Here is a 24,317-nt window from a genome sequence, read left to right as displayed (position 1 = left end):
TTGTCTATCGGACATATATATTTGATTTGAGAACCATTTTGAGCATTTGAAATGTCACACATCAGGGAAACACCACGCCACTCATGCAACAAGAAAAAGGACGAAAAAACTGAAATTGATACGCAATGTAACCCCGCCAATTTGTTTGGAATGATCTCGCGAAATTACGTCAAGATAGTGCATCAAAGGATTGATTTCGGCATTTTTCAGAATCGCGAAAAGTTTGACTAAAAATCCTTAATATTTTTAACAAGAAATCTTTCGTCTCAAACTCGATGTGTATGATGATTTTTAGACTAACTGAACCCTCAGGTGTGAGGAATAAAGATCTGGAACAGCAATCGACCAGAGGTTGAGGAACTACAAAGAAAAATACCCTGAAAGGTGTTTATTTATTGTAATACAGGTTTCATAAAATACAAACAATATACTATTACACATGATGACTCAAATTCCACAGTAGCCGTGTTTCACCAATACACGGGCCGTTATATACTCAAGCTAAACTTTATAGTTATAATAAGAACCATCTCATGAGGTATTCTCGACATTTAACTTCAGACAATGTATCCTGTATACCTATTTCGACATGTAAGGATGGGGTCTCTCATGCAATGTTTCAAGTTTTTGCTCTCCGCTTCGTCATTCGCATTATAGCTTAGATTTCTTGTATTACTACACAATAACACCCGAACACTTGTACGAGGATTCAAGCTTTATCAATGTACTGGATCTTTCAGCTTTGTAAATGTGTGTGATTTTTCTTCCCCACCTTTTCAACAACCCGAAACAATGTCGTGTACTTAATTTGTCTATGAATTTTATATTTGCATAATTATTTAATTATTTACTTTTGTTCTGTTTGACATGAAAAGTGTTTATCTCAAATTCGATTTAAATTATCCTTTCTAGAATGATTGTACCCCCAGAAACTCAGAAAACGCAGTGAGATGTGTGTCAGACCAACAGCAGATGAATAACAAACAAAATTTCTTGCTGTTCGTCTGTAACTTTCGATGCGTTGATCGCAGCGTATTGGAACTGCGCCTTATCGATTGCTCTCGCAAAATCACGTCCGAATAGTGCATGAAAGAATTTATTCCAGCACTTTTCCGAATCGCAAAAATTTCAGCCAAAAATGCAAAGGGGTTAGCCTTACTTTTTCTTCATTTTTTGAGCGGAAAATTTTTTGTTTCGGATTCGATTCAAATGACCCGTACCTGATTTATTGGACCCTCAGGAACTCAGAAAACGCAGCGAAAACAGCGTAGTGATTTAAAGACCTAGAAAGGTGATAGGGAGAGAAAGAACGACGCTTCTTAACACTTCGAGTGTATTTTAACACACATTTGAAAGATACGAGCGAAATTTTTCATCATCCAACTGTCGCAGAACGGCAGCGTTATTAGCCGACCCGTTCACTGAAGAATACATCTTCAGTCAACGGCTGACGATCGAAGGGCCTGGCCGCTTGAGTCTGGAATCGGCAGGAGAGATAAGGTGTGTATTTCTTGTATGAAATGTGAAAGCTAAAATCATTATACATCATATCATATCATCATACATCATACATCATACATCATACATCGTACATCATACATCATCATACATAGTATCAAAGTTCGAAACCATAGTTTGGATGTCGGACGTTCAGAAAGTGACGTCACCAATTCAGAATCAGCTAGCCGAATTCCTCAGTCGGGAAACAACCGCGCAGTAGAGCGGTCGGATGAGAGTCGAGCTCCGCAAATTTCGAGTAAGGGTTCTCAACCTCCCGATCCCGCGCTTCGGGTCCGCTACGTATTTCGAGTACCGGGTTCTCAACCTTCCGGATCCCGCGCTTCGGGTCCGCTACGCGGTGAAACTCGACTTCCAGGATAAGCGCTCCGTGGCTCCTCGTTCATGTTTACAATAAATTATTTCAATTCGTTTTTCGCGCAAGCCCAAATTCAGTAGCTGTCAGTCCGCTAATAAAATATCTCGACTTCCAGGATAAGCGCTCCGTGGTTCCTGGTTCATGTTTACAATAAATTATTTCAATTCGTTTTTCGCGCAACCCCAAATTCGGTAGCTGTCAGTCCGCTAATAAAATTTCTCGACTTCCAGGATAAGCGCTCCGTGGTTCCTGGTTCATGTTTACAATAAATTATTTCAATTCGTTTTTCGCGCAACCCCAAATTCGGTAGCTGTCAGTCCGCTAATAAAATTTCTCGACTTCCAGGATAAGCGCTCCGTGGTTCCTGGTTCATGTTTACAATAAATTATTTCAATTCGTTTTTCGCGCAACCCCAAATTCGGTAGCTGTCAGTCCGCTAATAAAATATCTCGACTTCCAGGATAAGCGCTCCGTGGTTCCTGGTTCATGTTTACAATAAATTATTTCAATTCGTTTTTCGCGCAACCCCAAATTCGGTAGCTGTCAGTCCGCTAATAAAATATCTCGACTTCCAGGATAAGCGCTCCGTGGCTCCTCGTTCATGTTTACAATAAATTATTTCAATTCGTTTTTCGCGCAACCCCAAATTCGGTAGCTGTCAGTCCGCTAATAAAATATCTTGACTTCCAGGATAAGCGCTCCGTGGTTCCTGGTTCATGTTTACAATAAATTATTTCAATTCGTTTTTCGCGCAAGCCCAAATTCGGTAGCTGTCAGTCCGCTAATAAAATATCTCGACTTCCAGGATAAGCGCTCCGTGGTTCCTGGTTCATGTTTACAATAAATTATTTCAATTCGTTTTTCGCGCAACCCCAAATTCGGTAGCTGTCAGTCCGCTAATAAAATATCTCGACTTCCAGGATAAGCGCTCCGTGGCTCCTCGTTCATGTTTACAATAAATTATTTCAATTCGTTTTTCGCGCAACCCCAAATTCGGTAGCTGTCAGTCCGCTAATAAAATATCTTGACTTCCAGGATAAGCGCTCCGTGGTTCCTGGTTCATGTTTACAATAAATTATTTCAATTCGTTTTTCGCGCAAGCCCAAATTCGGTAGCTGTCAGTCCGCTAATAAAATATCTCGACTTCCAGGATAAGCGCTCCGTGGTTCCTGGTTCATGTTTACAATAAATTATTTCAATTCGTTTTTCGCGCAACCCCAAATTCGGTAGCTGTCAGTCCGCTAATAAAATTTCTCGACTTCCAGGATAAGCGCTCCGTGGTTCCTGGTTCATGTTTACAATAAATTATTTCAATTCGTTTTTCGCGCAACCCCAAATTCGGTAGCTGTCAGTCCGCTAATAAAATATCTCGACTTCCAGGATAAGCGCTCCGTGGTTCCTGGTTCATGTTTACAATAAATTATTTCAATTCGTTTTTCGCGCAAGCCCAAATTCGGTAGCTGTCAGTCCGCTAATAAAATATCTCGACTTCCAGGATAAGCGCTCCGTGGCTCCTCGTTCATGTTTACAATAAATTATTTCAATTCGTTTTTCGCGCAACCCCAAATTCGGTAGCTGTCAGTCCGCTAATAAAATATCTCGACTTCCAGGATAAGCGCTCCGTGGTTCCTGGTTCATGTTTACAATAAATTATTTCAATTCGTTTTTCGCGCAAGCCCAAATTCGGTAGCTGTCAGTCCGCTAATAAAATATCTCGACTTCCAGGATAAGCGCTCCGTGGTTCCTGGTTCATGTTTACAATAAATTATTTCAATTCGTTTTTCGCGCAAGCCCAAATTCAATAGCTGTCAGTACGCTAATAAAATTTCTATAACTTTATAATCTTCTCATAATCTTTCTGGTAGATTATATCGATAAAAAAATTATATCAAACCTTACACATTATTTTTGATTTGTTCTCACGCTGAAAATATTTATTAGTATTCGGGGTACAACTCGAGGTGGTTGAAGGTGGTCGGAGGTGGACGAGGAGGAGGACGAGGAGGACGAGGATTTGTGCTGGGTGAGTAAAACACTTTTATAATATTTGATGGCAATTATAATTATATTTCATCTGAAATATTACAAACTTGTCACGTTTACAATAAATTATTTCAATTCATTTTTCGTGCAAGCACATATTCAGTAGCTATGAATAATCTTATACAATTTATTATATTATTAATTAATTAATTAATATTCTTATAATATTCAATGGCAATTGTAATTATATTTCATCTGAAATATTACAAACTTGTCACGTTTACAATAAATTATTTCAATTCATTTTTCGTGCAAGCACATATTCAGTAGCTATGAATAATCTTATACAATTTATTATATTATTAATTAATTGATTAAATACATTAATCCTTACACAATATTTTCGATGTCTTCCTATACTAAAAATATTCATTACTATTTCAGGTATTACCCGAGGTGGTCGGAGGTGGACGAGGAGGAGGACGAGCTGGACGAGGAGGAGGACCAGGTGGACGAGGAGGAGGACGAGGTGGACGAGGAGGAGGCGGGGTGGGTCGTGGGAGAGGACCTCTCCTCTCCTCAGAGGAGAGGAGGGGGAGGGGCAGGGGAGGGGAAAGGGACGGGAAGGGAAGGGGAGGGGAGGGCGGCGGGGAGGGGAGGGTGGCGGGGAGGGGAGGGCGGCGGGGAGGGGGAAGGGAAGGGAAGGGGAGGGGAGGGGAGGGGAGGGGGGGCGGGCGGGTGGGAGGGAGGGAGGGAGGGAGGGAGGGAGGGCGGGAGGGAGGGAGAGAGTGGGGGACGGATGTCGATGCGAGCCCGTTAGAGTTAATAGAGCAGTACACCCCCCCCCCCCCCTCCTGCGCCCGCCCGCCCTCCCTTCCTCCCTCCCTCCCTCCCTCCCTCCCTCCCTCCCTCCCTCCCACCCGCCCGCCCCCCCTCCCTCCCTCTCCCTCCCTCCCACCCGCCCGCCCGCCCCCTTCCCGCCACCCTCCCCTCCCCGCCCTTCCCCCTCCCCGCCGCCCTCCCCTCCCCGCCACCCTCCCCTCCCCGCCGCCCTCCCCTCCCCTTCCCTTCCCTTCCCTTCCCCCTCCCCGCCCACCCCTCCCCTGCCCCTCCCCCTCCTCTCCTCTGAGGAGAGGAGAGGTCCTCTCCCACGACCCACCCCGCCTCCTCCTCGTCCACCTCGTCCTCCTCCTCGTCCACCTGGTCCTCCTCCTCGTCCAGCTCGTCCTCCTCCTCGTCCACCTCCGACCACCTCGGGTAATACCTGGAATAGTAATGAATATTTTTAGTATAGGAAGACATCGAAAATATTGTGTAAGGATTAATGTATTTAATCAATTAATTAATAATATAATAAATTGTACAAGATTATTCATAGCTACTGAATATGTGCTTGCACGAAAAATGAATTGAAATAATTTATTGTGAACGTGACAAGTTTGTAATATTTCAGACGAAATATAATTACAATTGCCATTGAATATTATAAGAATATTAATTAATTAATTAATAATATAATAAATTGTATAAGATTATTCATAGCTACTGAATATGTGCTTGCACGAAAAATAAATTGAAATAATTTATTGTAAACGTGACAAATTTGTAATATTTCAGATGAAATATAATTACAATTGCCATTGAATATTATAAGAATATTAATTAATTAATTAATAATATAATATAATAAATTGTATAAGATTATTCATAGCTACTGAATATGTGCTTGCACGAAAAATGAATTGAAATAATTTATTGTAAACGTGACAAGTTTGTAATATTTCAGATGAAATATAATTACAATTGCCATTAAATATTATAAGAATATTAATTAATTAATTAATAATATAATAAATTGTATAAGATTATTCATAGCTACTGAATATGTGCTTGCACGAAAAATGAATTGAAATAATTTATTGTAAACGTGACAAGTTTGTAATATTTCAGATGAAATATAATTACAATTGCCATTAAATATTATAAGAATATTAATTAATTAATTAATAATATAATAAATTGTATAAGATTATTCATAGCTACTGAATATGTGCTTGCACGAAAAATGAATTGAAATAATTTATTGTAAACGTGACAAGTTTGTAATATTTCAGATGAAATATAATTATAATTGCCATCAAATATTATAAAAGTGTTTTACTCACCCAGCACAAATCCTCGTCCTCCTCGTCCTCCTCCTCGTCCACCTCCGAACACCTTCAACCACCTCGAGTTGTACCCCGAATACTAATAAATATTTTCAGCGTAAGAACAAATCAAAAATAATGTGTAAGGTTTGATATAATTTTTTTATCGATATAATCTACCAGAAAGATTATGAGAAGATTATAAAGTTATAGAAATTTTATTAGCGTACTGACAGCTATTGAATTTGGGCTTGCGCGAAAAACGAATTGAAATAATTTATTGTAAACATGAACCAGGAACCACGGAGCGCTTATCCTGGAAGTCGAGATATTTTATTAGCGGACTGACAGCTACTGAATTTGGGCTTGCGCGAAAAACAAATTGAAATAATTTATTGTAAACATGAACCAGGAACCACGGAGCGCTTATCCTGGAAGTCGAGATATTTTATTAGCGGACTGACAGCTACCGAATTTGGGCTTGCGCGAAAAACGAATTGAAATAATTTATTGTAAACATGAACCAGGAACCACGGAGCGCTTATCCTGGAAGTCGAGATATTTTATTAGCGGACTGACAGCTACCGAATTTGGGCTTGCGCGAAAAACGAATTGAAATAATTTATTGTAAACATGAACCAGGAACCACGGAGCGCTTATCCTGGAAGTCGAGAAATTTTATTAGCGGACTGACAGCTACCGAATTTGGGCTTGCGCGAAAAACGAATTGAAATAATTTATTGTAAACATGAACCAGGAACCACGGAGCGCTTATCCTGGAAGTCGAGATATTTTATTAGCGGACTGACAGCTACCGAATTTGGGCTTGCGCGAAAAACGAATTGAAATAATTTATTGTAAACATGAACCAGGAACCACGGAGCGCTTATCCTGGAAGTCGAGAAATTTTATTAGCGGACTGACAGCTACCGAATTTGGGCTTGCGCGAAAAACGAATTGAAATAATTTATTGTAAACATGAACCAGGAACCACGGAGCGCTTATCCTGGAAGTCGAGATATTTTATTAGCGGACTGACAGCTACCGAATTTGGGCTTGCGCGAAAAACGAATTGAAATAATTTATTGTAAACATGAACCAGGAACCACGGAGCGCTTATCCTGGAAGTCGAGAAATTTTATTAGCGGACTGACAGCTACCGAATTTGGGGTTGCGCGAAAAACGAATTGAAATAATTTATTGTAAACATGAACCAGGAACCACGGAGCGCTTATCCTGGAAGTCGAGATATTTTATTAGCGGACTGACAGCTACCGAATTTGGGCTTGCGCGAAAAACGAATTGAAATAGTTTATTGTAAACATGAACGAGGAGCCACGGAGCGCTTATCCTAGAAGTCGAGTTTCACCGCGTAGCGGACCCGAAGCGCGGGATCCGGAAGGTTGAGAACCCGGTACTCGAAATACGTAGCGGACCCGAAGCGCGGGATCGGGAGGTTGAGAACCCTTACTCGAAATTTGCGGAGCTCGACTCTCATCCGTCCGCTCTACTGCGCGGTTGTTTCCCGACTGAGGAATTCGGCTAGCTGATTCTGAATTGGTGACGTCACTTTCTGAACGTCCGACATCCAAACTATGGTTTCGAACTTTGATACTATGTATGATGATGTATGATGTACGATGTATGATGTATGATGTATGATGTATGATGTATGATGGTATGATATGATGTATAATGATTTTAGCTTTCACATTTCACACAAGAAATACACACTTTATCTCTCCTGCCGATTCCAGACTCAAGCGGCCAGGCCCTTCGATCGTCAGCCGTTGACTGAAGATGTATTCTTCAGTGAACGGGTCGGCTAATAACGCTGCCGTTCTGCGACAGTTGGATGATGAAAAATTTCGCTCGTATCTTTCAAATGTGTGTTAAAATACACTCGAAGTGTTAAGAAGCGTCGTTCTTTCTCTCCCTATCACCTTTCTAGGTCTTTAAATCACTACGCAGCGTTAAATACTGTCTCATATACGAAGCATCCATTTCATCTCGTTCAGAATTAGCGCATCCGTTATGTATTGCAGTTACTCTGAATTTTTTTCCATCCGAATACTTTTCGAAAAACAATTCCGCTTCTCCACCCAACGCAGATGCTTCACTTGCGACCAGCTGAAACAGCGTTTCGATTCTATGCCTATGAAAATTCGAGATCGAGAGAGCAAATGAAAAGTTGTTGGAATAATTGTGAAGACTAATGTTATGGAATACATCGAGCGCGCGTCGAATAGAATCCCATTTCGAAATGAATAATTCTTCTCTTTTCATATCATAGCTAATCTAGTAATGTAGGTAAATAGGATGGTTGGAGGTGTTCGGAAATGGTAGGACATTTCAAAAGTCAAAGTCGACGATGATCCCGTGCATCAATTTTATCGTTACAGATTTTCTTTTTCCATGAGGCATAGAGTATTCAACAACGATAATGCAGTCCTTAAAATTCATCATTCATCTCTGTCTGGAAAGCTAATTCGCAAGGCGTGGTGTTCTATTCTATTTGCATTATTAGAAAAATACTCGTACTCTACATACACTGTTTCTAATCTTTTGCTACATTTGGTTTAATCCCCATGCTTCCACAGCACGAATAGTCGGAAATGTTTTTGATTATCCATAATAAAATAAAAAAAGTAACAAAGATTAAATTTATTGTGAAAGCTCCAATGAATACATCAAACTGCGGTCGAATCAATTCATTTATTATTTGCACATGACCTCTGGATATTTGATAAATTATTCCTCAATACATTGAAACATACGTATTTATAATGAAATATCATGCAATGGGCTGTGTAAACTATAAACTATAATTTCTATCGAATAGCTGCTTTTACATCAACAGGGCTTTGAGACTCAGTTCCGTTCGTCCTCCTCCTCGTCCACCTCCGACCACCTCCAACAATCGCCAACCACCTCGAACAACCACCGATAACCACCTCGGGTTGTACCTGGAACAGCAATAAATATTTTCAGTATAAGAAAACATCGAAAACATTACGTAAGGATTCATATAATCACAGGTTTTGTTTTTTGGCTGTAACTTTCGATGCGTTGATCGCAGCGTATTGGAACTGCCCCCAATCGATTTTTCTCGCAAAATTACGTCGGAATAGTGCAGGAAAGAATTTATTCCAGCACTTTTCAAATTCGCGAAAATTTTCGCCAAAAATACAAAGGGGTTAACCTTCCTTTTTTTTTGACCAAAAAATTTTTCGTCTCAGAATTGATTCGTATGACTTTTTCCCGACCAATTGGACCCCAAGGAACTCAGAAAACGCAGCAAAAGAAGCGTGGGATCAACGGGAGAGAAGATACGAGGAAAAAAGCACCCGCAGAAAAATGTCGAAAATTCAGGTTTTCGTTTTTTGGCTGTAACTTTCGATGCGTTGATCGCAGCGTATTGGGACTGCGCCCAATCGATTTCTCTCGCAAAATTACGTCGGAATAGTGCCTGAAAGAATTGATTCCAGCACTTTTGAAAATCGCGAAAATTTTCGCCAAAAATACAAAGGGGTTAACCTTCCTTTTTTTTTGACCAAAAAATTTTTCGTCTCAGAATTGATTCGTATGACTTTTTCCCGACCAATTGGACCCCAAGGAACTCAGAAAACGCAGCAAAAGAAGCGTGGGATCAACGGGAGAGAAGATACGAGGAAAAAAGCACCCGCAGAAAAATGTCGAAAATTCAGGTTTTCGTTTTTTGGCTGTAACTTTCGATGCGTTGATCGCAGCGTATTGGGACTGCGCCCAATCGATTTCTCTTGCAAAATTACGTCGGAATAGTGCCACAATTAATTTATTCCAGCACTTTTGAAAATCGCGAAAATTTTCGCCAAAAATACAAAGGGGTTAACCTTCCTTTTTTTTTGACCAAAAAATTTTTTGTCTCAGAATTGATTCGTATGACTCTTTCCCAACCAATTGGACCCCAAGGAACTCAGAAAACGCAGCAAAAGGAGCGTGGGATCAACGGGAGAGAAGATACGAGGAAAAAAGCACCTGCTGAGAAATGTCGAAAATTCAGGTTTTCGTTTTTTGGCTGTAACTTTCGATGCGTTGATCGCAGCGTATTGGGACTGCGCCCAATCGATTTCTCTCGCAAAATTACGTCGGAATAGCGCCACAATTAATTCGTTTCAGCACTTTTCGAAATCGCGAAAATTTTCGCCAAAAATGCGAAGGGGTTAGCCATACTTTTTCTTCATTTTTTGACCGAAAATTTCTGGTTTCAGCTTCGATTTGTATGACCCTCTCCTCACTAATTGGACCTCCATGAACTCAGAAAATGCACCATCAAAAGCGCGGCAGCAGACAAATGACTAAAGACGTTTTTTGTTCTCTTGCTGTAATACAGCATTCGCTGCTGGCACTATATTCAGGTTGCAAGTAATCGATTTTACGCGCAAAGTTACGTCGAAACTCGTGATGATACGTTGACATGAAATCAGATAAACGTACTCAGCGGTAATAGTGTTCTCCCCTTCAATTTATTTTCACTGCATGTATTAACAATAGTTTCTATTCGTCGAGGCTAAGCATAGTTATGCAATGCCCTCGTCGTATCACCTGAGTACTTCAACTCGTAGTTTGCGAAATCAGCAGAGTACTTTCAGTAATCCCTCAAAAACTATTCCGCTGACTAAATTTAATTCACGGACGTAACCGTACTCAATACCCATAATATTACTTACTCGATACTTTTCTACAGGTATGTGAATAACCACTCAAAAACAGCTTTTGATTTTCCGTAAGCAAAAACGGAATAAAGTTTGGTATTCAGTGATATGTATAGAATGTATGAAGTCGTGCGACAAAACAAAATGTCAAGTGCAATTTATTTTCCCCTCAGATCAAGAGTAGTACTGTGTATAAAAACGAGTTCATTTTTTCAACAGACTGAAAACTCCAGTCTGATATTTGAAATACCCCAACTTTTTCGTAACTTTTCCCTGCTGTAAAAAATTTCTAGAGTTTTTCCGATTTTCCAGGTTTTCCCTGTGCGTATAAACGCTGTAGTAACGTATTGAATACGTTGCAAATGGTTTACCATCTGGGTGATTGTGAATATATCACTGACTTGCATTTGCTATAGGAAATTTGATTTGTAATATATCTCGTGTCAAAAGCCGCCAATAATTTCCGGGACACGGAAAACGCTGGCATGGCACATCCTCAGGTTCCCCTTCTCATGATTTTGATTGGTCAACCGAACAGGGATTAGTAGTTAGTAGTGTACTATAGGTGTACCATAATTGAAGAGAAATAATAAAGTGACGGGTTTGTTTTTTCATTACGAAACATTTGTTTATTCGTCAACTTATATTTACGCATGTATGTTTTTTTCCTAAATAAAGTAGTTTATACATACTCGTACATTTCACACGAGCTGTTGAACATAAATAACTCAAATTTAACACTGCTGCTTTTTTCGTTTTTAATCAGACTAAAACAAAACAACTCAACTACTGTTCACTGTCGAACAGGATTTCCGAAGAGTACTTTTTTTGTAGGGGGCGGTGGATGGGGCGGGGGGTACTTAATATCTGTATGACGAGACTGTCGACCGCACACTTAAATGTAACACAAGAATGGACTTAAAGGCTTATCCTACTAAGGGTAACTAGATATTATTCTTTCTTCTCTATTTAGATTTGTCGCTGTATGCAGGAACTAAACCCAATTGGCAATGAACATGTATAAAAACTCTTTAGTTACGCGTGTTAAACAAAACATACGTCGATCAAGATTTTATTATAAGTTTTACATAATTGTCATTGCGTTGTCCATGTGTTTGGATCGAATTATGTCGAAGTATTCCAATATCTTGAAAATTTTACAAATCGTAATGGCTCTTTGTTTATTCTGACGGCACTGAAACACCGAATAAACAAAAAGCACGTGCAACGTCGTTCTTTTTTCGCTATTCTATTCCATTCACATTGGAAAATTATTCAAAATGTTATCCTTTGTTTTCATTTACTATTTTTCAAAGTAAACTTTTGTTTACTGCTTTTTTTAAACAACTCTCGCTTTTTCTGGCATGGAAATCATTCCCGCGATGTAAAAAATTCATTCGCCGATATAATGACGAATCTGTAATGATATACTCTTATAACTAATAAATAATAATCTCTTTCGAATGGTTACTTTTTTTCTTTATCAGTGTCTCCACCAGATGATTCTTTCTTAACATTCACTTTATTGTCACTCCATCGACTGTCTGACTTAGATTTGTGCTCGACTTGCGCACCATTTACTTCAACTACTCCTTTCTCATCCTGAATTTCAACTATTTCTACCCTCTTAGATTCAGGAATTACTTTAGCGGCTATATGAAATATACTTTTCAACGAGGTTAAATACGTGTGGGTTTCAGCCTGAAAAAAGAAGATTGTGAAATTTTCTTACACATACATATAGTTACAGTATGTAATGTATTGAAATACCACATTACCGAGGTTTTCTTCAGCTTATCATCCGTGTTTCTCAATTTGTCCTTATATGATTTCAAATCCTCTGAAAGATCTTTTATCATCGTGCCTTGCTTTGACGCTTTTTCACCAACAGAGCCCAGCTCATGCTGAAGTTCCATCATTCGAGCCTCCGTATCAAGTCGAGCCTTTTCAGATCGCTTCAGCTGACTGACCAATTTTTCAACGTCTAACAACGAGCCTTTATAAAGTACAAAACCTTCTGGAATAGACTCTCCTTCGCACTCGCCACTTTCACCATCTTCTCTCCGTGCTCTTTTTGATGCTGGGCCACTTCCAAGGAATACTGGCAGTAATTTCTTGTTTCCTAAATGAAACAAAATAACCAGATATATTTCGATGTAAATGAGAATTGATAGTAGAATGAATTCAAGTTTAGAGTAAATATTTATAAACTTCACATACCGAGAGCAAGTGAACGCAAAACTTCTTCGTTGTCTCCCCATCCACCGATTTCTAGTTTATCTATATTTTTTTCCTCTTTTTTATCATCCTTGACATCTTCGTCTTTAGATTTATCCGTTAATTTACGATAGTGTAACGAATCTCTAGTGACAACCTTTTGCACTAACTTTCGCGCCTGTGCTCGAGACAAATTTAATCCAAGAGTATAAATTAACTCTTCGATATCTTTATCAAATATGTAACCGCAGTGCGTTTGATCAAAATAGACGAACGCCAAAAGTAAATACGGATCATGTGTAAATAACTTTGCTTTTCTCTTTTTTTCATCCTTGTCTTTATCTTTCTTTCCATCCTTTGTAGAGTCATTATCATCCTAAAAATAATATTATACATCATTGCCAGTTTATTGAAATCCATTATGGACGTGACTTGAATTTTAATTCAAAATGATCGAACTTACCTCAGATTCTTCGTCGTCATCCTCCTCATCTTCTTCCATTTTGTCCTTGTCTTTATCTCCCTTTTCATCAGTTCTCGCCTTAACATCTTTGTCATCTTTTTTATCTTTACTTCCCTCTCGTTTCTTTTCATCCTTTTTATCATCTTTCTTCTCATCTTTTCTGGACTTCTTTTCGTCATCCTTCTTTCGATCCTTATCATCCTTTTTGTCATCTTTTTTTTCTTTCTTTTTATCGTCTTCTTTATCTTTAATTTTCTCCGGAAGACTGCACAATGCTCGATAAATTCGAAAACCAAAGTCTCGCATCAACATCTCATTAAACAGCTCAGCAAATAAGGATACTTCGAATGAGTGTTCCTAAAAGCAGATGTGAATGAATCATGAACTTTCCGCAAATTATTCAACCTTATCTCAGTTATGAAACTCATGTATTGTACGCACTTTTGTATCTTCTGGCCTGTAATCCAACAAAACACTAAGCGACATAACAGTACAGTCAAATTTTCCATTTTTTGCAGTTCTTGAAGGATGGACGATGATGTGAGAGGCTTCCGGAAGAGAATATCGTTTTTCAAGAAGAATCCGCTCACGTTCGTAAACTTTTTTCTTATCATCGTCGTGCTGCAAGGATAGCGGTATAGTCAATAAAGCATACAAATGTTGTATTCCCAAGAAATATGATTTTGTCAATCTAAATTGACAAATCATTAACCATGACCGTATACCTCCTTATCCTTCACCTTCTTTTCATCTTTGGGCTCTTCTTTTGGTGGTGGTGAATCATCTTTCTCGTTATCATCTGCCTCTTCCTGTCGTCCTTCCTCCTTGGCCTGCTCCGATTTAATGGCCTTTGTTAGCTTTGCCATTAATTGAGACCGCAGTCCTTTGAAACCCAAGTTACGAGCAGCCAATTCTTGTCGTAAGTCGTTTACCTGGACAGAAAAATGACTTTAAAAAATTCTAGATGGTATAAATATACTGCAAGGCCCATTTGTTAGGTATAAGCTGATTCCTGAAAACTTACATTCATCGTCTTTGGATCAAGTTCAGAGTAGTGAGTGGGCACCTTCTTCTGAGTAATGGATTCTTCCTGAAAAGAAGAAGTAGAGGTCAACTAGAGGTAATGAGAATCATCATCAAAAACTACAAACAGAAGCAGTTCCTATAACTAATCAAAAGCAATCTCTCCTCTGGTCATTCTCTCAACATTCATGCACATTATTACAACATATAATTCACGTTGACCTTCACATGTGACTCGAGTAACTGCTAGACTCTCTTAGAATCCTGGCTCTGGTGTCGGTGTGGTTGGTTGGTTGGTTTGTTACGGACAAGTAATATCAATAAAATGCAGTAGTACATAAAAAAGGACGATGAAATAAATAATTCAGTACTTTTTAACAATTTTCAACTGACGATGGAGGATTTCGGGAAAGGGGAATGACTCGGCTGCGCTCTTCTCCGAGCTAGGCTTGCTCGTTTGGACTTGCGTACACAATGAAACTGTCAGAGGCTAATTGGGTGTTTACCATAATCTACCAATTGGCTGACGATAGCCATAATTACAGTGATTATGAAACATTGGAATGAAGCTGTTTAAAAAAATCATAAATAAATGTCAACACAGTACGCTCAATATTTGAAATGTGAAAGAAATACGAAACATAATCAAGTATTCGATCAAATTGCTTGAACTTGAATTAAAAATTTTTATAAATTGTGATAAAGTAAGCTTGTAGATAGAATTCGTAAGCTCAGATTACAATATCATTTTATCAGCAGTAATGTGAGGAATGAGCATAAAAGCCGCAAACTAACGAAACCCAAGGACCGATAAATGACGACTACGCGATCGATTGGTAACTGGACAGGTATTAACTGAAGAATCAGTTTAGTAGTTGAAAACAGCAGCACGATTATGTAATAATGTAATGAATAAAAAGGTAAAAAAGTAATATGGGATGGTGTGGGTAGTGCCTTTTGATCAGCAGCGGCAGCCTCGTCAGCGTCATTGGCAGGATCAGCATCGTCTGGGTTAGAGGCAGCTCGTAGCAGCTTTCGCTCCAGTTGTTTCTTATAGTTCAGGTGCAGCCCGTCCCACTCCAGTCTGGTCGGTACACAGCTCCAAACATCTGGGAGAAATAGTATGACGGTTTCAACACGAGACGGCACGACTCGTCCCGATTTGTGGGTCGTCTCCGCTCGTCTGTAGTAGAGCTCCAAGAAGCGGTACCTGTGCCGCAAGGAAAAACAATACCCAAACGTCAACTCAGGTTAATGCCGGCCAGCTTTGGCTTAAACGCTAAACTTTAGCCTGCTCAATTCGCCAGGTGACGCTCTGCACACAAAGCTACGCCACGGCACACGACGACGTTCAGCGTTAACAAAAATAAAAAATTAAACCAAAATTTGTCCGTCATAGTTTCCAACTTCCAGTGGAAATATCCAGTTCGGTATCCAATCGTGTACCTCCTTCGTACAGCGGATTTCGTAACGAATGAATTACTGTTAATTTTAATCGAATTGTTTTTGTTCTTTGTGTCTATTAGAACGATGAAAACCAATTGGCGGATCGCTCCTTCAAATCAAGTATTACAAGTTCCTTTGAAATATTGCAAAAAAGAAAATATATATGACAAGCTCAGCGAGTGTTGCATGTAGATGGACAACGCCGTTGAAGCAGTTCGTCTACCCCTTCCGAAATGTGTAATATAGAACATGAAAAATGGCCATGGATCTGTATGAAAAGCTCGGAATTGCTTTTCGAGTTATAAATGATAGATGACACGAAGCCGCTGTTGGATACTACAAAGTATGAACAATGGCGCATAGGGCAAAACAATATTATACACTGAAAATTACTTACCTCACAGTACTTAAAACGAAGAAGATTAAATGTAAGTATAACGATAATATACAAAATTTCATTCCAGGGAAAACTAATTATACCAGAACTTAAACCAACCAAGAATTAATGACGCCGACCAATCGTAGTAGTCTGTACAAGAGCATTTTTACAAACAGTTCGCTACTTGGAACTATTAAATATCAGTCACCATCATACGACATGAGCATAGATCAGCAGAGAAATGAATTTGCCAAAATATTAAGGTGACGTACCATTGTGTACAATTGGACAGATCTATGCCAGTCAAAGCCTTGCACGTCCTAACTGCTGTCCTAATTAGAACAGAAGGATCTTTCTCTGGATTAAGTCCGTCTAAAGAAGGACTCCAAGGGCCTCCAATCGCCATTGTCTCATTCTTGCCACGTAAACCAACTAAAAAATTGATGAGTCGAGTCGGATGTACATAGTCCCGATCTGGATCTCTATCTTCCGTAACACCGCAGCATCGTTTGTAAATTTCTTCCATTGCAGGCATAGACATAAGCATGACCTGTGAGCAAAATAATCCAGGGATTGATTTTTTGTGTTATCAAGACTGACACTTGACCTACAAAACAAATTTATTGTTATCTGACGTACCTTTGCCGAAAAGAGGTAATCTGCATCTGGAGGTTCCAGTACTGTAGTATTTTCAAAGTAAGGCTCGACATCTTTGTGCATTACATGGAAAGAACATGGCTTATTGAGCGTGAATGGCATGTGTGGCGGAAACGCGTCTACCCATCTAAAGTTTGTAGAGAAGAAATCGCTAGGAATGTACATGTTCTGATAACGTCGTCGAATTTCTAGTACATCAGCTTCAGGTCTGAAATAAACAAAAAATAGAAGAGAGTGGTTATTACACCTGTCATTTATAAGGCAGATTCACAAATGTATTGTACATAGCTATTTGTTATTGGTCCACTCCAAAAACGTGAGATTGAAACTTACAAATCTAGAGCTATTTTTGGTATCTGGACCATGTATCGTGGTACAACCCTTGTACGTCGGCGTGGTCTTGGTGACTTGCTCCTTCGTGTCCTTGACGGGCTCCGCTCTTCCTTTTTTTCACGTTCTCTGATCCGGTCTTCTCGTCTGCGCTTTCTTTCTACATCTTCATCATCGTTTCTACGATCTCTGGGTGATCTTTCTCTAACTCTTCCACCCTTGTTACGATTATTACTGTTGTTGCTACTAGCGTTAGCAGCAAATCTGCAACAAAAGTTACCATAAGGTGAGTATAAACGCTGTCAATGACAAAATTTCAAGTGTGTAAATGATTTATGGTAATATATTTGGCTGAATTCACACCTGTTGCTTGAATTTTCATTCGGAGGAGGAACTGCATTGTAACTTCCTGAAGTCCTATTTGACTGTGGTCTAGATGGTTGATTTTGAACCGGTGGAGGATTAACATTATTCGTATTTGATCCCATTGGCAGTACCTGAATCCGTGTTGCGTTCCATTTGAATGGCATTGATGAATTGTAAGAGGCTTCTACCAAGACACGATCACCAACAATTGGATTTGAACCTTTGACACATGCGCTGAAAATGTAATACAATAATAATGGTATGTGTACATCATCTGTTGAAATAATTGAAAGTAACATAAGAAAGTGTTCATTAGTTATTTAGTTATTACTAATTTCAATGACATCATTGAACATGATTTGCAATTCATCATCAGTATATTTCCAGACTTGCTACATACAATTAATATTAATAGGTACTATTGTCAATCAGTTTCATTGCCTGATGACAACATATTCATTTCAATATTATGAAATTAATAAAAATTGCACATTCCGTCATGGAATTTAACCTTAAGAATAGCTGAAGCGACATAGCACGACTCCTAGTACAATTTTATTTGCGAATTTAGTTTCGGTCCACAACTCACCTTGTTTGAAAGAAAACATCTTCATCGACAAAACCAAAGTTGTCATGTACTTTAGTCACTGTGCCCGTGAAGACTCGCTGCTTTGTAGATGAGGCGGAAACATTCTGTTGTACTTGTTGCGCAACGTTTGCTACAGACTGTTGAAACGCATTTGTATTGAGGGCTCGCGGTGCAGGGTAGGACACAGTTGCCACTTGTGGATAAAGTTGGCCAGCTATACCACTGGGTAAATTTGAGCCAAGACTCGCCATAGATGCCATTGTAATGTTTGGCTATGTTATGTAAATGAAAATTAAATAAGCATGGGTATATGTAATAGACTTGGACTACATGATGTATACATATATATATATATATATATATATATATATATATATATATATATATGTACACACACGACGCACGCACGCACACACACACACACACACACACACACACACACACACACACACATATAAATAGTAAAAGAAACACTAATGCATCTGTTATATGTGGAACATTGATAAATATCTGAAATAAATTTGTCAATTTTACATAGCTTAGCAGATCGATATGTCTGAAAAAAAATTTCTACATCTAATGGAATTTTGATTCAGACATATTATTAATTTTCTTTGACTTTGCAATCAAAACTAAGCTACAGCAGGTTATAATACTCGTTCCTAATGTATTCCTTACAAATTATGTCGTATTTCCGCATTGAAACAATGTGTAAAACAAACCTGCTGTAGGCCTAGGTTTGGCTGATATACTTGTTGCGTCTGTTGCTGATACTGAACCATGGGCTGCCCACCCATACCTCCCATGGCTTGGCCCAACATTTGATGTTGAATGTTTTGGATTCCTTGACCTACGCCAACAAAGATTACAGTTGGAATAAACATTATTATACTGTTATTTATGAAGAAAAAAACTTGAACGCATCACAATACGAGTACACAAAATTAAATCAAACTAAAATCTCAATGTTGATGATCAATCGTCAAGGCGTTGGGAATTTTGTTTCATTAATGAGCACGTTAATTATATGTGTATAAATGATGATACTAAACACTACAAAACAATGCACGCAGGGACAAATGCGACGATCGAAGAACCGTCGAGGAACTATTTTCATTTGTAACCTGAATCCTTAGTGACTGGCATAAGTACAAAATTCCATCCCACATAGCTTTGATTGAGGTATTGACATGTAAGACTCATGCGTATAATTCTTTCTCATTCAAGTATTTAACCAGTGATATATGACAACGTCAATCAGCGAATTGTGGCGTCGATATTTACGTCGACTGATATTCACAATGGTTTGTCAAAGATCAGTGAATATACCTATGTAGCTATTGTTCAGACAAAATAAACCTTGTTATAAATGCGTTTTTTTCTTTTTTTTTCTTGTCATTACCTGCATTACGAACCCACGGCGGATTTTTACCGGCTCCAAAGGGTGAAAGGTTACTCATGGCTGGCAGTGATTATTATTTTCATGAGTCGATGTAGAAAATATTGTCAAACTGTATGGATTCTGCTCAGGGCGTCCTTCACTTCGACGCCATTTTTCTTGTTACTATGGTAGAGTCAAGCTGGTGAGGTTAATACGGATTAGTACGGTTTAAGGTCGACATAAAATTATTCGATGAATGAAAATATCTAAATTTAAATAATATTGATTCGCTGAAATGTATAAAATTCATTGATTGATCACTTCGGCTTTCAACGTTGGTAGTTATATTGACTCATTAGAGTATAGGAATGGTAAATCTACAACCCTAATCGCAGTCATTGTTTGAATTGTATAAATTCTAATACCAAGTAATTTCCATCCACTTGATTTTAAATTGAGATCACAAAGATATTTAAATGAGAAAATACAGCGTTTACCTCGGTTCTATCGAAATTCTAACATTATGTTGATCTGAACTGCCGGTTAATTTAACGAGCGAAATTTGAATGGTTAAAAATTTCTGAAATCTGGTGGATATATTTTAGCGACATCAAATAGCTAAATCCAGTACATTTCTATTGGATTTTGGTATTAAAATCCTTAAGCATGTCTGTATAAGAGTAACCGTTAGTTAACGGAATATCTCATGGATTTTTAATACGTAAACGCAGTTTATAACGATCAACGAGCGTCTGTGGGTATAGTTCGATTTTTGTGGCGCGGACGAGGCTTAGCGACGCATTCCTCAGGAATAGTTTTGTTTCTAGGGTGAAACAAGCGCTCCAATTGGTCGGCGTGCTTCAGCATGGTGCCGCACTCAATAATCAACTAATATTTGATCTAAAAGTAACGCTTTCTTACGTAATAACGTCTCCGTAAATTATCAGCAGGGAGTTTACAGCCTCGTAGTATTTCGTGGTATCGCGTAATTGTTGTATTCTCATTGTTCATAATTAATTTCCGGCTTGGTTAAAATGGCGTTAGCATCGATCTGCCGGGTAGGACGACTGTCAATTGATTCGACCTTCAGCCGCTTGGGAGTTGCCGCCTGCAGCAGTCCGTCGTTCTCAGAGTCTCTAAGAAACTTTTCTTCGAAAGTAACGAAAATGGGATTACCACGAGTTTTCTTCGATATGGCCGCCGACAGCAAGCCCGTCGGTCGCATCGTTATGGAGGTAAATATTTATCCACTATTTTATAAAATAACCGCTTAATAACGCCGACTCATTGACCCCGCCATTAACACGGTTCCGTTTTAACACCGGTCACCATCTTGGATACTCTGCCGGCCGCTATTAATCTATCAACTTTGGAATCGGTATTTCACTACGAATCGGCGACGAATCTTTGCATTTCTATTCTTCGTCAATCCTTCGACAAAATATTTCCAATATTGCCCGATATTTGTTCCCATTGTTCGCGTTTTCACACGTGCAACGATTCTCTTCCTCTGCTCTGCCATATCCGGCCATGCCGACCTTCGGCGTTACCGCATGATTCTCCAAAATTTTCCATTCACTTTGGGATCGTGATTGTACTTTGGCATCCTATACCCATCGCGGATATGATTATTTCACCGCATATTTTATCAACGCGTTGCGTTATAACGATAATGTTCTTTAATCCGGATTAAATTGTCAGTTCAATTTAACGCTTAATGAATTGTTATAATGATGTATCTCACCATTTTTTACTGTTATGTACGGTATATCGTACGTCAGCTTATGATTCATTCATTACTATATATTATGTATACGCCTCCGCTTGCCGTACCAAGACAGCTGTTTTATATCAACATTATTATCTTTGCACTCTCTTATTATCAAGATATCGCATTGATATACTTCATAACAAACACCTTATTACAAAAAGGTATCAATTTTTTTATTCCAAAAACTCGCGGACTCGATTTGTTCCTGTAAATTTTTCGACATGGATATGTTCTTTTTCTGCTCTTACACCCACGTATTTCTACCGATACAAATTATTCTATCCAATTATTCCACTTCCTTGTTACTTAACTTCAATTTTTTTTCCCCCACCAATTTCAGCTGAGAAGCGATGTCGTTCCTAAGACGGTAGAAAATTTCCGTGCACTGTGCACAGGCGAGAAGGGCTATGGCTACAAGGGTAGCAGTTTCCACAGAGTGATCCCCAACTTCATGTGCCAGGGTGGTGACTTCACCAACCACAATGGTACTGGAGGAAAGTCAATCTATGGCAATAAATTCGAGGACGAAAACTTTACCCTGAAGCATCTTGAGCCTGGCACTCTTTCCATGGCTAACGCAGGGCCCAACACCAACGGCAGCCAGTTCTTCATCACAACTGCTAAGACCAGCTGGCTTGATAACAAGCACGTTGTCTTTGGTAAAGTTGTTGAAGGAATGGACATTGTTAAGAAGGTGAATATTTTACTCATTTGTCGTCCTAGTCCAAACTAGGGTGAAACTGGCTTGTTCAAAGAACCAGTAATCTTGCTGAAAGTGAGGGAATTTTAAGCAGAAGCGGTATTCTAATTAGATTTTTAATTGACTGAAACTTGTTGGAATTGAGAAACATTTGAAGAGCTGTGAAAGAGATACTCACTTCACGACTTGCGAACTATTTTCTATTTATAGAAACTCAGCTTGAAGTTTGCCCTCAGAATGCTGAGCAAGAAATGTAGCTAACCGTGTTTCATTTGCTTTTATTTTCAGCTGGAATCCATGGGTACTCAGAGCGGCAAGACTACCAAGAAGATTACCATCGTTGATAGCGGAGAGCTGTAGATACTAGGCTGGGATACTTGAATGACTGTTTGCATTTTAATTAACCAGTTGCATAAAACTATCATCATCTCTATCCACGTTATTCAATGCGAGGCAAACGTATCAACTAGATATACTAGAACCAATACGCCATACAGGTCTAACGCGACTCTGCTCACTGCCTTGTCATCATTTTATCCTGTGTGTACCCGAGGATCAAAGAGAATCGAAGAGAACATGGCAATAAAATATACCAGTGGCTCTGTACACCATTCTAGTAAATTCCCCGCAACACCGCGGGTGTCGCACACTGGATAAATTTGATCTCATTATCCGGGTGTCCAGCAAATTAGATTTCAGTGGTCTTAGGAATAGCGTGTAAAACTTGAAGTCTTCGCAATCACGCAAAATTGAGAGTTTTACTTATCTTCTGCATGTATCCGAACATCTTTTCTCAATGCTGAAATATTTGTATAGCTTTAATTATGGCTATAGGGTAATTGTGAACACCTTGGTAATGAAAAGCAAAAGTTATCATTTGATAAAAATAGCGAGCTTTCGACTAATAAAAAAAGTTCTTTTTTTTTCTCTTTTAAAACCAATAGTTATAATAACGACGCCAAATCTCCAAAGAAATAATGTCTTTCCGTTATCCCAAGCGCACACGAAAGAGAGCTTAACACCGATGTGAAGTTTTTCTTTTGCTCGATTAAACCTCGTAGATATTTAAATAATTTAGAAAGAATTAAATCTGATGTTACTACGTCTGCCTCGTATAAGCTGATCCTATGAATCACTTTACTTTTAATTGATTGTAATTTTTATACTTGATTTATTGGGTCCAATGTAGATACACTCTTCAAAAGCTTGTTAGCTTAATTCAAACATAGATATATTATATGTGTGTGTTTACCTTGTACCTTGCTGTAGGTAAGGTTAAATTGTTCAAATATATATAAATCGAGAATAAAACTTGATTGGTTGTGGCTAACTATGTACAACAACAGTTTCTAATTTCGCGGTTGTTTTTCAACGCCGCTCAATTTTATGTAGTATACATTTACATACTTATACCTTCACTCCGTAACTTATGATATCGAAGAGTGTTATTGAATTGATCCAACAATTCCGGTTTCTACCAGGTAAAATTGTTTCCACAAAACCAAACTGAAAAAAAAAAAAAAAAAAAAACGAACAAAGCAGAGTTGTTTTTTTATTTCCTGGGCTGTCGTTTTCATCGTCTTCCTTATACTACTTGTAATAATAATTTTTTTCATTACTTTCTACCATGCGTAATAAATGTTATCACTTTAACTTGACACATTATTTTTAAATCTACTTGACTGTATATCTGTTAGCCATGAAATTCCTTGCCATCAATTTCGAATATTCAACAACGATCTTTAATTCCGACCTTTGATTGTTTTTAGTAAGGTTGATCGGATTGATCGTAGAACGTTTATAAATACACAATTGCATACTCCTGTCTGGTTAACAGAAGGGCACGAAATACATGCGAGAATTAATCGATTTGTACACTTTCGAAAGGTGTTTTAATCCAGCGATTTTTCACTGCTCCAATTTATCGTCTAAACTTGTAATCTTAGTAGGTAGCACGTTAATGAAAAACTCTGTTGGAAATAACACGCCTATGTAATACGTGAATAAATCGCAAATCGTAATTATGTTGTATCGATTTTATTAAAAAAAAAGAAAACCTTGAAATCCGAATTACTGTAAAGAAATTGGATTGTATAAGGGTAAGATGAAATTTTTTGTTTTGAAATGCGTAAATGACTAACTACGCAATATCACAATCTGATGACACGAAATCCACAGACTGTGTTTGCAAAATTATTTCAAAACAGTCACATAAGCCTCATAGTCTTATCAAACGAAAGATTTTAGGCTGCGAAATAAAGACAAATTTAAACATTCAAGATTTATTTAGATTTT

General features: G+C 38.6%; 2 protein-coding genes and 1 long non-coding RNA gene across 6 annotated transcripts; 2 read left to right on the top strand and 1 right to left on the bottom strand.

Annotated features, from left to right (window-relative positions):
* The first annotated feature begins 153 nt into the window (after positions 1 to 153).
* Positions 154 to 3,901, top strand: LOC138191123 (uncharacterized). 2 transcript variants are annotated; one of them, XR_011177442.1, is made up of 3 exons: positions 154 to 384; positions 1,393 to 1,500; positions 3,818 to 3,901. It is a non-coding gene; the product is annotated as an uncharacterized lncRNA (long non-coding RNA). The 2 variants fall into 2 exon arrangements; XR_011177441.1 differs by having other exon boundaries at positions 1,241 to 1,500.
* Positions 3,902 to 8,702: 4,801 nt separating this feature from the next.
* On the bottom strand, positions 8,703 to 19,717 carry LOC124218028 (cell division cycle and apoptosis regulator protein 1). 3 transcript variants are annotated; one of them, XM_069135035.1, is made up of 15 exons: positions 19,573 to 19,717; positions 18,893 to 19,020; positions 18,171 to 18,442; positions 17,579 to 17,815; positions 17,219 to 17,479; positions 16,868 to 17,093; positions 16,501 to 16,778; positions 15,358 to 15,613; positions 14,405 to 14,470; positions 14,106 to 14,312; positions 13,822 to 14,001; positions 13,381 to 13,737; positions 12,921 to 13,293; positions 12,479 to 12,822; positions 8,703 to 8,972 (listed from the first exon to the last, which is right to left on the bottom strand). In XM_069135035.1, exons 1-15 carry the CDS (start codon positions 19,628 to 19,630, stop codon positions 8,838 to 8,840), a joined length of 3,378 nt encoding a protein of 1,125 aa, XP_068991136.1. In that variant the 5' UTR covers positions 19,631 to 19,717; the 3' UTR covers positions 8,703 to 8,837. The 3 variants fall into 3 exon arrangements, with proteins under 3 accessions (XP_068991136.1, XP_046480325.1, XP_068991134.1); XM_046624369.2 differs by lacking the exon at positions 8,703 to 8,972 and adding an exon at positions 11,316 to 12,401; XM_069135033.1 differs by lacking the exon at positions 8,703 to 8,972 and adding an exon at positions 11,316 to 12,401 and having other exon boundaries at positions 14,121 to 14,312.
* Positions 19,718 to 20,446: 729 nt separating this feature from the next.
* LOC124221022 (peptidyl-prolyl cis-trans isomerase) lies at positions 20,447 to 24,046 on the top strand. The gene is made up of 3 exons (XM_046630637.2): positions 20,447 to 20,786; positions 21,663 to 22,016; positions 22,311 to 24,046. The coding sequence occupies exons 1-3, from the start codon at positions 20,586 to 20,588 to the stop codon at positions 22,380 to 22,382; spliced, it is 627 nt and encodes a 208-aa protein (XP_046486593.1). The 5' UTR covers positions 20,447 to 20,585; the 3' UTR covers positions 22,383 to 24,046.
* Positions 24,047 to 24,317: the final 271 nt, after the last annotated feature.

Source organism: Neodiprion pinetum, chromosome 1 (genome assembly GCF_021155775.2).
Source record: "Neodiprion pinetum isolate iyNeoPine1 chromosome 1, iyNeoPine1.2, whole genome shotgun sequence".
Taxonomy (NCBI): domain Eukaryota; kingdom Metazoa; phylum Arthropoda; class Insecta; order Hymenoptera; family Diprionidae; genus Neodiprion; species Neodiprion pinetum.
The sequence above is the reverse complement of the archived record's forward strand: the minus strand, read 5'-3'. Positions and strand labels throughout refer to the sequence as shown.